This window comes from Chrysemys picta, chromosome 16 (genome assembly GCF_011386835.1).
Source record: "Chrysemys picta bellii isolate R12L10 chromosome 16, ASM1138683v2, whole genome shotgun sequence".
Lineage (NCBI taxonomy): Eukaryota > Metazoa > Chordata > Testudines > Emydidae > Chrysemys > Chrysemys picta.
Window position 1 is genome coordinate 27,036,149 of NC_088806.1, and position 11,182 is coordinate 27,047,330.

Here is an 11,182-nt window from a genome sequence, read left to right on the forward strand (position 1 = left end):
AGGAGTCAGGTTAAAGGGAAGAGAATGGTGATACCACTGTTCCCTGTCATCTGTCCCCACCCAGAGTGTAACAGCCTCTCCCTCAGGTACTATGTACTAAAGGGGTGTAGCCTATGATCACACAATCTGGGAAGAAACCAGAGTCTGAGGAAACTGAACCTAGACCCCTCATAGGGTATGTCTACACTGCAATTAAACACCCGTGACTGGCCCGTGTCAGCTGACTCAGGTCATGGGGCTCAGGCAGCAGCTGGAATACAACTGCAGCAGAGACACTAAGCTCAGGCTAGAGGCCAAGCTCTGGGACCCCTCCAGCCCAAGCCCAAACATCTACACTGTAAATTTACAGCCCAAGCCCTGTGAGCCCAAGTCAGTGGATACAGGCCAGCCATGGGTGTTTAACTGAAGTGTAGACATGCCTTTATAGGCCCAGCCACCTCATGAGAGACTCCAATGATATCCGCAAAGGGAATGCAGGGGATGATAGGCCAGGAACAGTACTTTAGTCCTGGCACTAAAGATGGTGCAACCTGGTGCTTCATCAGCTCCCAGTAGATTTTTATCCCGTTCCCATGAAAGCTGGGACAGCGTTCCAAAGCCGACAGAACTTGCCTGGCCTTTTCATCTCCCTGCGTGGCGTGACTTTTCCTTACAAATAAACATTATAAAGCTTTCTAAACATATAGCATTATGGCATACAGCCTCCTGGCCACACAGCATTAAGCAGACATTTCACTGAGGCTCTTTTATTCATATGAAGATGTTATACGAGTGTCACTGTGCACAAATACTTTAGAATGGATTGGTTCCCAGAGGACACCAGAAATAGCTCACACATCAGCACAGAAAGGTCGAGGATGTTAACCGGCCAAACCAAACCCATCAGCAAAAGTGTCTGAAGTTTCCATTACATAGGAGTCACGGCAATACATTTCAGATCGTTCTTGCAGAGACCAAGGTCCCTGGCAATACTTGCCCTGTTGTACCTCAAGAAACCAATCACCGTGCTGCCCCACCCAGAAATGCCCTTCTGAGTGATACTCCTGGGACCTGTCAGAAGTTGCCAGAGGCAAAGATGGCATTAGAAACTATTCACTGCCGCAGTCTGGCCCGAGCAATATCAGATGTGCAGTGGGATCTGTATGACAAGGGCAACAAGGAGATCTCACTGCTTCCTCAGACACCCCACAGTCTCCTCTAGTCAGGCTATTTAACTTCAGCCCTGTAAGCATCTCTTTAATGATCCCTCATTTGAACTGATCTTAACTCCCTCACAAAAAACTCTCCCTTCATTTCTAATAGCACCAGGTCAGCTGGGAGCCAGGAGCCCCCCTCCTGAGGAACCTAGGAACTGCCAGACTGGATCAAATCCCACATCCATCTAGCCCAGTATCCTGTCTCTGACAGTGGTTAGCACCAGATGCTTCAGAGGAATGTGTATGAATCCCTTGGTAGGCAAGTGTGGGGTAATCTGCCCCAAACCCCAATTAGGTCTCAAATAGAGATCGGCCTAAAACCTGATGCAGAAAGTTTTATTACCCTTTCAAATTTTTTGTTATCTTTAATTATGACAACTCGGGATGTTCTTGATGTCCAATCCCTTTTTGAATTGTGCTAAGCGATTAGGCCTCAGGAACCTCCTGGGTCATTCAGTTCCACAGACTAATTGCATCTGGTGTGAAAAAATTTGCTTCGATCCGTTTTGAATTTTTATCACCTGAACGAAATCCTAATCCTGTCTCTGCCACTGACTTCCTTTGCGATCTTGGGCAAATCACTTTCCCTATTCTGTGCCTCAGCTTTCTGATCTGGATTCTTACAGTACCAACCTCAAAGGAAATAGGTGGGGAAAGGTGTTATAAGCTCCGTGAAGAGCTCTAAAGATAAAAAGAGCTATATTGGGCTAAACATTATTATTGCTCCCCTTCCAGAGTCAATGTCTGCCACTTGTCAGGAGCAATTTTTCACCCCAATTCATATATGTCTGAGAGAAACGAACAGAGATCAAGAGTAACTCATACAAAGCCAAAGCCCATCCTAACTCCAGCAAGACTGTCATAACGAACAGCAACATGCAGAATTAATTAGCCTTTGTCTTTCTCCAGATTCCTGCAAATGCCCTTCTGGTAACCTCTCTTCTGCTGCATGCCAGCAAAGCTCAGACCATGCATTGTCACAGAAGCAAGGAGATCCCCAAGATACAGAGTCTGTGAAGAACTGATGAGAAGTGAAAGGGCTCAGGGGCTGTGCTCTCAGTTACATGCCAGACGGAATCCGCACCCTGTCTGGATGGGACCGGAACAGCCACAAACAGGATTAAAGCTGACAAACAGACTCACACAGCACTCTCTTGCTTTGGTTTAAGAGTGTAACCAACATTACTCAGACAGATAATGAGTCACACAGCTCTTTGGTACAAACAACCACTTTGAATAACGCTCATAAAACATGTGGAGGAAAACATAACTGTACCTTGGGGAGAATCTGAAATTTACAAAATTGGGCACAAATGAAATACGATGTAGTCACATTGGATCTCAAACAGGTTTGCTGTTAAGAGTTCTCTGCTGTGAAGCGTAGGCTGCTGAGAAATCCCGTGATGTCTTTGTGGTGCACCAGAACTTCAAAGCTAGAAACTCATCCAAAGCAACTTAGCTTAGAATTCAACAAAACAAACAGGAAATATAACAATGCGGGTGGTATTCCTGACTCAAGAGAGACATCCCGTGGCAATAGACAGGAACTGCCTCACTGGTGAGCTTGCTTAACTGCATCAAATGAGCTCTCACAGCACACCCCGATATTTTGTTATAACGCACTCACCGTAAAGATCGGGTCCGTGAGGTGTGAAGACATTGTATAAAACAATGTTGAGAGGAGTGATTACCAGCTTCCCATAGTAATAGCTGTCAACAATCACCAGGGGAACCTGGAAGAAAGCATTTAAAATTCATGTAGCACTGGCAGCTTTGGCCAGAAATTCCAAATCAATGAGGGGTTGCCCAGTGTAGTGTCACTGCCAAATTTCCATATTTGTGCCAGGGAAAAAACAGCCTCCCAGCCCCCATGCTGCACAAATGATAGGTATACGATGCCTGGCTCTAACTGACAGGGCCCCTGCAACACAGGAACAGCTATTCGGTGCTGCAGCTTCTTCCAGGAGTATAAAGGGTTTAGAGTCCACAGCATATTTCATTCACCTTGCAGCAATGAACTGGAGATGCTGAGTGCAAAAGGGGAGTTTGGTTCCTATGCCCCTGCTAGTCCCTTACCCCTGAGACCGGACAGTGAATGGCAAAGGCTTTGAGCAGCATCTCATTAACCAAATCAGCCTTTAGGGCAGAGCATTCAGCCGCAGCAGCCAGCATTGGCATGTGCTGCTTTGGGCAGCGGGATACGTGTTTTGTCCACCCCTCTGCGAATCAGGTAACAAGTACCATACCTGGCAGGATGCCCCTGCTCTGCACCCTCCATACAGGTACTAGAGACTGACTTTCAAGTTCTGATTAAGACTGATTCAGCTAGAGACTGGAGGAACAACAGGCAGAGAGTAAAAGCCCTCTGGGAGCAGTAAAGGGAGGTCAGTCCTCTGCAGGAGAGGCAAGGTGAGGGGATCATTGCATGGAAGCTACACAACTTCTCGGCCTTTGAAATCACCTGTAAGAACGAGGGGAGTGAGCCAGGAACAGAGATGTTCTTAGGAGCAGAGGGTGAGGATATTGAGCTCAGGGAGATACCTGTTAATAAGAACCTCAGCAGACACTGGGCAAGTCTTCTGAAAGGGCTCTCCCTGCAAATGAGCCCTGGCTCTGTTACAACCCCAGCCCAGCTCCTCCATTGGGCTTTATTACAGGAACTTACCAAAAACAGGATCAGGGCCACCAGACACCAGTTCAGGAAGCTCTTCCACCTCCGCTTTATTATCAGCAAGTCAACGGCAATAGGTAGCCTGGAAAAGACAACATCTGCATCAGGGACCCTTTTCAATCCAATAATCACCCACCTGCCTCACCTTGAGAATCCTTACCCCCTCCTCCCCCCAGGCCCAGGAAGACAGTTAATGGGGGTGAGGGAGGGAACGGCCGACTCTCTCCCATTAGTCTCAAGCCAGGAACTGACTTCCCTGCCAGGCCATCAAACTGTTCCTTTTTCCAAGGGGAATATTTCAGCAAATCTAACAAGACACCACTGAATGGATTGTCAGCAGCAGGGATCAAACCTGAGACCTCTGGATATTAAAGCACAATCCTTGATTCCTAAGCTAAAAACCCCAGCTGTGTTAGCCCAGTCCATAGCAAGCACATTAAACCTCTGTATGTGCCCCAGATACCACCCCAGCACTATTCTGAGAGCATGTGGCTTATACAAACACCACCTAGACTCTGGGTAACATGTACCACATGGAGGCAGGGTTTTCCTAATGGTGCCACAGCCTCCCAGCCAGACAACTGAGCACTCAGCTTTGAAAAGCACAGAACCTCTGTCGGGCCTCTGAGCTTTTCTCTCCTTACCCAAGAGCTGCACTGAAAGGCCAACCCACGATGGCTCCAGCTGCCACACCCAGCACGGCTACAGAGGTCTTATCCATATACCAGCCTGTCATGGCAACCACTGTGGTGTACATACAGAAACTGCTGGGGAGGAAGGCTACAAAGCAAAGAAAGGAAGAGGTCAGCTAAACTTTCACGTAGGTAAAATACTGCATACGGTCAACTTAAGGCTCTGTAACAGGCAGAGTACAGTCTGCTATAAACACTGGGAATGAAATCCTGGCCTCACTGAAGCCAATGGCAAAATTCCCACTGATTTCAACGGAGCCAAGATTTCACACCGGAAGTCCTCCAGTTAAGCGCATTCTCACTCTATTCTGCCAAGATTAAGACCAGAAATATTTCCTCCAAGTACTAAGGTCCCTTTGCTCATAACCTTCCACATTCCACAGTGGCAGCCCAGCCAGATCGCCAGTATTTGCAGATATATGATTACCCATAACCCTTGCTCTATTATCTGTGTCCTTTCTTAATCAGAAGGACAATATGAACTTGCTCACAGGGCAAATGGAGATTGGGATGGACTGGGCACGGGCCTCGAGAAACCAAGTCGGAATATGGGGAAATGGACAGGGAATGAATGAATGAGAACTACACGAATAGTGCTGGAAAGGGCCTTCTAGCCGTCATCGTAAACAGAGGCAGTGCAGAATAGATCTCAGACATCATCTGGCTGTGACGCCTCCCCTCCTTCTGAGGCCACGTCAGCACCAAGTGCAAGAAGCTGTTGCTCGAAATGACTTCCAATTGTCACCTTCGCACAAAATGTCCCTTCACATGCACACAATACCCACCCCAGGTGTTTTACAAACCTGGGTTGCAATAGCTGGCTTGGCAGAGACCATTTAAATGGTGGGGGTACATTAAGGCACATTATAATGCCAGCCTACTGCAAGAGAATACCTTTTCTCCCCCTGGTTAAAACTGGGCCACAGGCCCATGTGGAAATTTCAAAAACACTTAAGGAAAATAGTCCCAGAATGACCAAGACCCAGTTTGAGAGCAAAGAGGTTTGAAAGGCATGGCTCACTGAGACTGGGGACTGCAGCAGAAACAAATACAGCCAGGGAGGAGGAAGATAAAGGAAAGAAGTGAGTGGTACACATCTGGGACAACAGCCCGCTCTCTGGCCAGATTTTCCATTAGAAATGTCTGAAGCAGGAGAGCAATGGATTATCCATGTCAAGCACTGGGCATTGAGTTATGGGAACATTTTAAGGTAATGCTTTCAAAAAAGAACTGCAGTTGAGTTTTTCCCCTCCGGACCCACCAAGGCATTCCTGAGAGTGGGTCACGCCTACCTGCAGCTGAGCAAAACATCCCAGTGCTGAGAACTAAGAAGGCCAACATCAGCCGGCTCACATGCAGCCCAAATTTCTTACACACGGCCCTAGGGAAGCAGAGAGAATATCAGACATAGCGCCATGGAAACATCTGTGCACAAAAGAAAAAAAACACTCTGCACAAATCAATAGCTACTGCATGCTCTTGGGAACCCCGAGCTGGAGGGCTCTCACTCCTCAGCCCCTGAAGACAAATGGACGGAGGAAGAATGGATACTCTGAACCCATCTACACTTGGATTTCAGCCCCCTGCATAGCTACGCCAGAGCAAACCACTACTGTAGAGACGGTATGCACCAGGGTAAGTTGCACTTGTGGGAATCATAGGAAGATAGGAATTGCCAGACTTGGTCAGACCTGTGGCCCCATTGAGTTCAGTATTCTGTCGCCACGTGGGCTTCACCAGCGTACCTAGTGTCTGCACTAAGGGTTTGCATTGGAGCAGCTACGCCAGTAATTGCTATTCCAGAGTACACCAGGCCTCTGTTTTACCAGTCACAGTAGCTGGCCACCAGTAGCACCATACCAAACGCTGCAGTTTGCTTCCCAGAATCAGGATCAATGCCATCTCATGGCTGCCGCCAATGGAGATGCAAAGTGGGACAACGATGGCTCAAAAAGAAGTGGCAGGCTAAGACTTCCCACTTGGACCATCTAATTGCATGTTCAGGCAACTGCTTTATGGAGCTGCAATCTCCACTGGAGTTACCCCTCAGCTGAGATCAACAGAGCCAGGAGACAGAGAACTTGGGGGTGATACTGAATTTTGAAGCTTTCCAGTGCATCCCAGCTGAAATCACCTACATAAAATGAAGTCCGCTGTTTCCCCTCTTCGACACACCTAGTACAACTCAGCTCTGACAATTCTGATGTCAGTGGGAACGCTGTGCACAGAGCCTGGGCCAAATGCCGGAGTTAAGACTTACTCAGTGGACCTCAGAGCAGAATTTGGCCACAGTGGCAGGATTCTAACCAATGTTTCCCTATGAATCTTTGCTGGATACGTATTTTGACAGATTTCAATGTGAAGCACTATAATCCACGTGAGACGTTTTTATATGGGTTTGTGGGTATATTTTCAGCCCTCATTGTCAGTGGCAATAACCATCCTTGTTGTTCACACTGAGCTATTCACTGAGCAAATAGCTTCATCTACTCACTTATAAAAGTAAAGCTCACAAATGCAACTCAAGAAGGCCAAGAGACATCGCAGGAAATAAAAGACGAGAACCTAGAAGAAACATTCAGAGTCAGAAACGGAATTTATAAATGGAACTGAAGTGCCTGCTGGTAAACCGTGGAGCAAAAATGTGAAAGGCTAATACAAGATGGAATAACTACTGCCATGGTGAGAACCCCACAAGATCTACTTGTTAAATGATGGAGCCAAAGTCCACTCAATGTGGTGCCTGATCCCACACCCACTGATATCAATGGCAAAGTTCCCACTGATTTGAAAGACACAGGATCTGGCCCTTTGACACTAAGTCCTTTATGGCAAAACGGTGAAAAAGAAATGACTCCATGGAACGGGACCCTGGGCTAGCCTGCCCTTTCCTCTATCAAGTCTTGAAAACCGAAGCCTTAACTGCAACATTACAAAGGGAAATTATCCCAAATATCCACCTGCTCTATCTTATCCAGCGATCACGCATGCACACAAGAGCATCTCGGTACTAAGGGGTGGCGCTATACATAGTCTGGCAGATAAGTACCCAAGGAACATGTTTTTTTTTTAAATGCTTCTTTTTCAGTTTTTCATATCTACATGTTATAATGTGTTATGCGAGAAGTGCAGCATACTGACATTTATATTTTGATTTTAAAAATGAAACCATTAAAAAAAACATTGCAAAAGCACTACTGGATGAAATTTCCAGACCATACAAGTGAAATCAGCTACATATCTTCCAGGAAGCTTAACAGCAGGTTTGAGACTATGGTTCTCTTAGACCAGTGGTTCTCAAACTTTGTACTGGTGACCCCTTTCACATAGCAAGCCTCCAAGTGTGACCCCCCCCCTTCAATATATAAAAAAGCGTTTTTAATGTATAACACTATTATAAATGCTGGAGGCAAAGCGGGGTTTGGAGGTGAGGCTGACAACTCACGACTCCCCATGGAATAATCTCACAACCGCTTCAGGGGTCTCAACCCCAAGTTTGAGAACCCCTGCCTTAGACTGCTTTGAAAAACACAGTCTTTATGTCTAAGTCTGTGTCCTAGCCTGAATACATGGCTACTTTCAAGAGGCACCTTTCAAACAGTTTCTAGCCTGCCTTTGGTTCATGAACCCTACTAACCATATTCCTTCTGCACCCACTTAGACACAAGCACAAGCACGCTAATTAAGAATTCCAATGCCCTTTGTGTCAAACAGTTGCTTTCTTTGATACAGACAAAAGGCCAGATGATTTCTCACAAGCAAAGCTTCGACACAAATGATTTACCTTATTTGTCCGTAGAACTCGAGCATGGAATAAGGCTGGCAAGGCATGAAGCCACAGATAAGCATAGGAGCGAATGGCATAGACTGGAGAGTATTCCCATGTCTGGAACCCTTTCCCATAGACGAGGTAGTGCATCTACAAATCCCATTTAAAAAAAATACAGGTTAAAAAGAGGACACATTTTTGCTTTAGCCATTAGCAAACAATAGCATAAAAAGATTGATATGTTGAGGGCACAGATCAGCATGAGGCAGCTCTAGGCAAATCCATATCAAGAATCTGAGCAGACCAATTACGAAGCCTCAAATTCCTCTACTAAGGAGAGGCCACTCACCGGTTCCCAGTAGTTAAATGTCTCATCACAGTCGGAGATGTTACTCAAGAGGGCAGCGCAGAACCGAGCTGAGATTAAACACTTGAAAGCTGTGGATCCTTCGGGTGCCCAGACCTGACCCGCCTTGTTCCCAGATGGCCTAATCAAGAGCAAAGAACAAGTGTCACAAGGACTTATTGGAGTGGATGATATAAGGTAACGGGATAAAGAGCAGCAAGATGACACAGGGCAAAGAACCCAAGAGACTGGGAAATCCAGACAGAAAGAGTTAAGACACTCTGGGAAGCAATTAATATGTCTGTACTCCCTCTTCAGTATCCTTAAAACGCACACTGAGTGAGTCTAAGTCTACAGCTCTTTGCATCCTCCTTTCAGATCCTTCTGCTCAGGGCATGATAGGCATCCTGTTCATTACATTTAAATTCAAGTTGGTTTATCCATTTACACATCTAATTAATGTCACTTAGACATTTACTTGGTTTAACTGACCCTCACCCAACCAGTGACCTTTTAAAGACATTTTCCTCAGTCTATTTTATGTACTTATGTGGCCCCACCCACTGTTGTATCTGAACAACTCACAATCTTTAATACATTTATCCTCACAACAAACAGGAGAGTGTTCTTACCACCATTTTACAGATGTGGAGGTGAGGCACAGAGGAATTAAGCGACTTGCCCAAGGAAGTCTGTGGCAGAGCAGGGACTTGCACCCAGGTCTCCAGAGTCCCTGACTAGTGTCCTAATCACTGGACCGTCCTTCCACCCCTTGAATCCCCATCCCAGCGCTTACCAGACCCAGCCCTACTAGGCTGTGAGGTTGGATGGCACCCTGGCACCAAGTGATACAGCTACATTTCTAACTATACTGAGGAAATATACATGGCCAAAGGCTCTGTTGGGTTTTTTTTAATTTTTCATTACTGCTGTTATACTTACTACAGATCAAACCTAGTTTTGATGTCAGTGAATCCCTTCTATTGAGGTCCTTGTACCGCACCCACCATTGTGGCATCTCAGCACCTTTATGTCAAGGATAGTCCAAACAAATGCACGCCAGATCAACTTCTACCCATTGGGTCCCTCTGGTATAAGAGGCGGCTAGCGCTAGACTCTGGTGAAACCATCCTGCAATGCTCAATAAGACTAGCTAGATGCCAGGCTCTGCTTGCAGAAACTGAGCCCTGGTGCATTCACCGAGCAAAGCCCTTGCTAATGCCCCAGTCCCAGGCTACCCAGGGACACCCCACAAGGCTTTGGAGACGGTCAGGTCCGTTCATAGGGAGACAAGGTGGGTGTGGTAATATTTGGGTCCAACAGAAGGTATTAACTCACCCACCCTGTCTCTCTCATATCCTGGGACCAGCACGGCTACACCACCCTTGCATGGGTCCCTTCATTTCTTTATCAGGCAGCCCTAAGGCTACTGTGTGCCGTCTATATGCAGCCCACTCGCCAGGTGGTAGGGTGTGTACTCTGCCCCGGTCCCTGCCGGCCCCAGGGGGCCGGGCTCCCCTGCACAAGGAGGGGGCTGGGTTCCCGTGCCCGGGAGGGGGGCTGGGCTCCCGGCCCGGTGCCTGCCCCTTGCACCCCGCGGGGACAACCCCCCCAGCCGCCCGTGGGCAGTCAGCCGGGCCCTCAGCCGCGCCGCCCGCGTGGCACCTACTCCGCCTTGGCCTCCTCCGGGGCCGGGGCCGGCCCCTCCTCTCGCGGCCGGCCCGGGTCCCCGCCGCCTCCCCGCGGCCGCTGCCGGGTCCCTTTGGCCGCCATGCCTAGCTCGGGCAGCAGCGCGCCGGGCTCCCCCTGCTGTTCGCGGGAGGCACGGGCTGAGGCCGGCCGCCGCCATACTTAGTGCGGGCAGCCCCGGGCGCAGGCTGCAGCCGGCCCCGGGGGACTCCGTGCTTCCCTCGTCCGGGCTCCGGTCCGCTTCCTGCAACGGGCACCGGAAGGCAGGGGAGAGCGCCCCGCTGTGCATTGAGCGTGCAATTCGCACCGTGCAAGGGGGGGTGCATAGGAGAGCGCCCCCCCCGGGCCCCGAGTATGCAATTCTCATTGTGCAAGCGGGAGTGCGCGGGAGAACGCGCAGCTGTGTGCACTGTGCGCCATTCGCTCGGTGCAAGGGAGGGCGCGCAGCTGTGTGCAATGTGCGCCATTCGCTCCGTGCAAGGGAGGGCGCGGGAGAGCGCGCAGCTGTGTGCAATGTGCGCCGTTCACTCTGTGCAAGGGGGCGCATAGGAGAGCGCCCTGCTGTGCATGGAGCATGCACTTCTCACCCTCCAAGGAGGTACATAGGAGAGCACCCTGTTGTGCAATTCTCTCCATGCAAGGGGGGAGGAGGGTTGCATAGGAGAGAAACCCCACTGTGCAATTCTCGTCATGCAAGAGGGTATAAAAGATGCCCCACCGTGCAGAGTGTGTGTAAGTCTAACCCTGCAAGGGGGTGTAAAAAGAGCACCCAGCTGTGCAATAAGTCTATCCCTGCAAAGGGGTGCACAGAAGCATGTG

The 11,182-nt window shown here is 48.7% G+C and overlaps 1 protein-coding gene across 7 annotated transcripts in view; it reads right to left on the reverse strand.

Annotated features, from left to right (window-relative positions):
- ALG9 (ALG9 alpha-1,2-mannosyltransferase) overlaps positions 1 to 10,583 on the reverse strand; it is a 132,664-nt gene extending 122,081 nt beyond the window's left edge. For 4 of the 7 annotated variants that reach the window (XR_010593263.1, XR_010593261.1, XR_010593260.1 and 1 more), the window contains exons 1-8: positions 10,344 to 10,583; positions 8,678 to 8,816; positions 8,344 to 8,478; positions 7,054 to 7,124; positions 5,852 to 5,940; positions 4,512 to 4,647; positions 3,862 to 3,949; positions 2,824 to 2,929 (exon numbers count right to left, since the gene is read on the reverse strand). Coding sequence is in view for 2 of the 7 variants with exons in the window: in XM_065570362.1 (XP_065426434.1) it covers positions 2,824 to 2,929; positions 3,862 to 3,949; positions 4,512 to 4,647; positions 5,852 to 5,940; positions 7,054 to 7,124; positions 8,344 to 8,478; positions 8,678 to 8,816; positions 10,344 to 10,447 (868 nt within the window). In the remaining 5 variants the exon portion in view is untranslated. The remainder of the gene's footprint in view (positions 1 to 2,823; positions 2,930 to 3,861; positions 3,950 to 4,511; positions 4,648 to 5,851; positions 5,941 to 7,053; positions 7,125 to 8,343; positions 8,479 to 8,677; positions 8,817 to 10,343) is intronic. The other 3 variants (XR_006174842.2, XM_024109059.3, XR_010593264.1) reach the window with 3 other exon arrangements.
- Between the last annotated feature and the right edge of the window lie 599 nt (positions 10,584 to 11,182).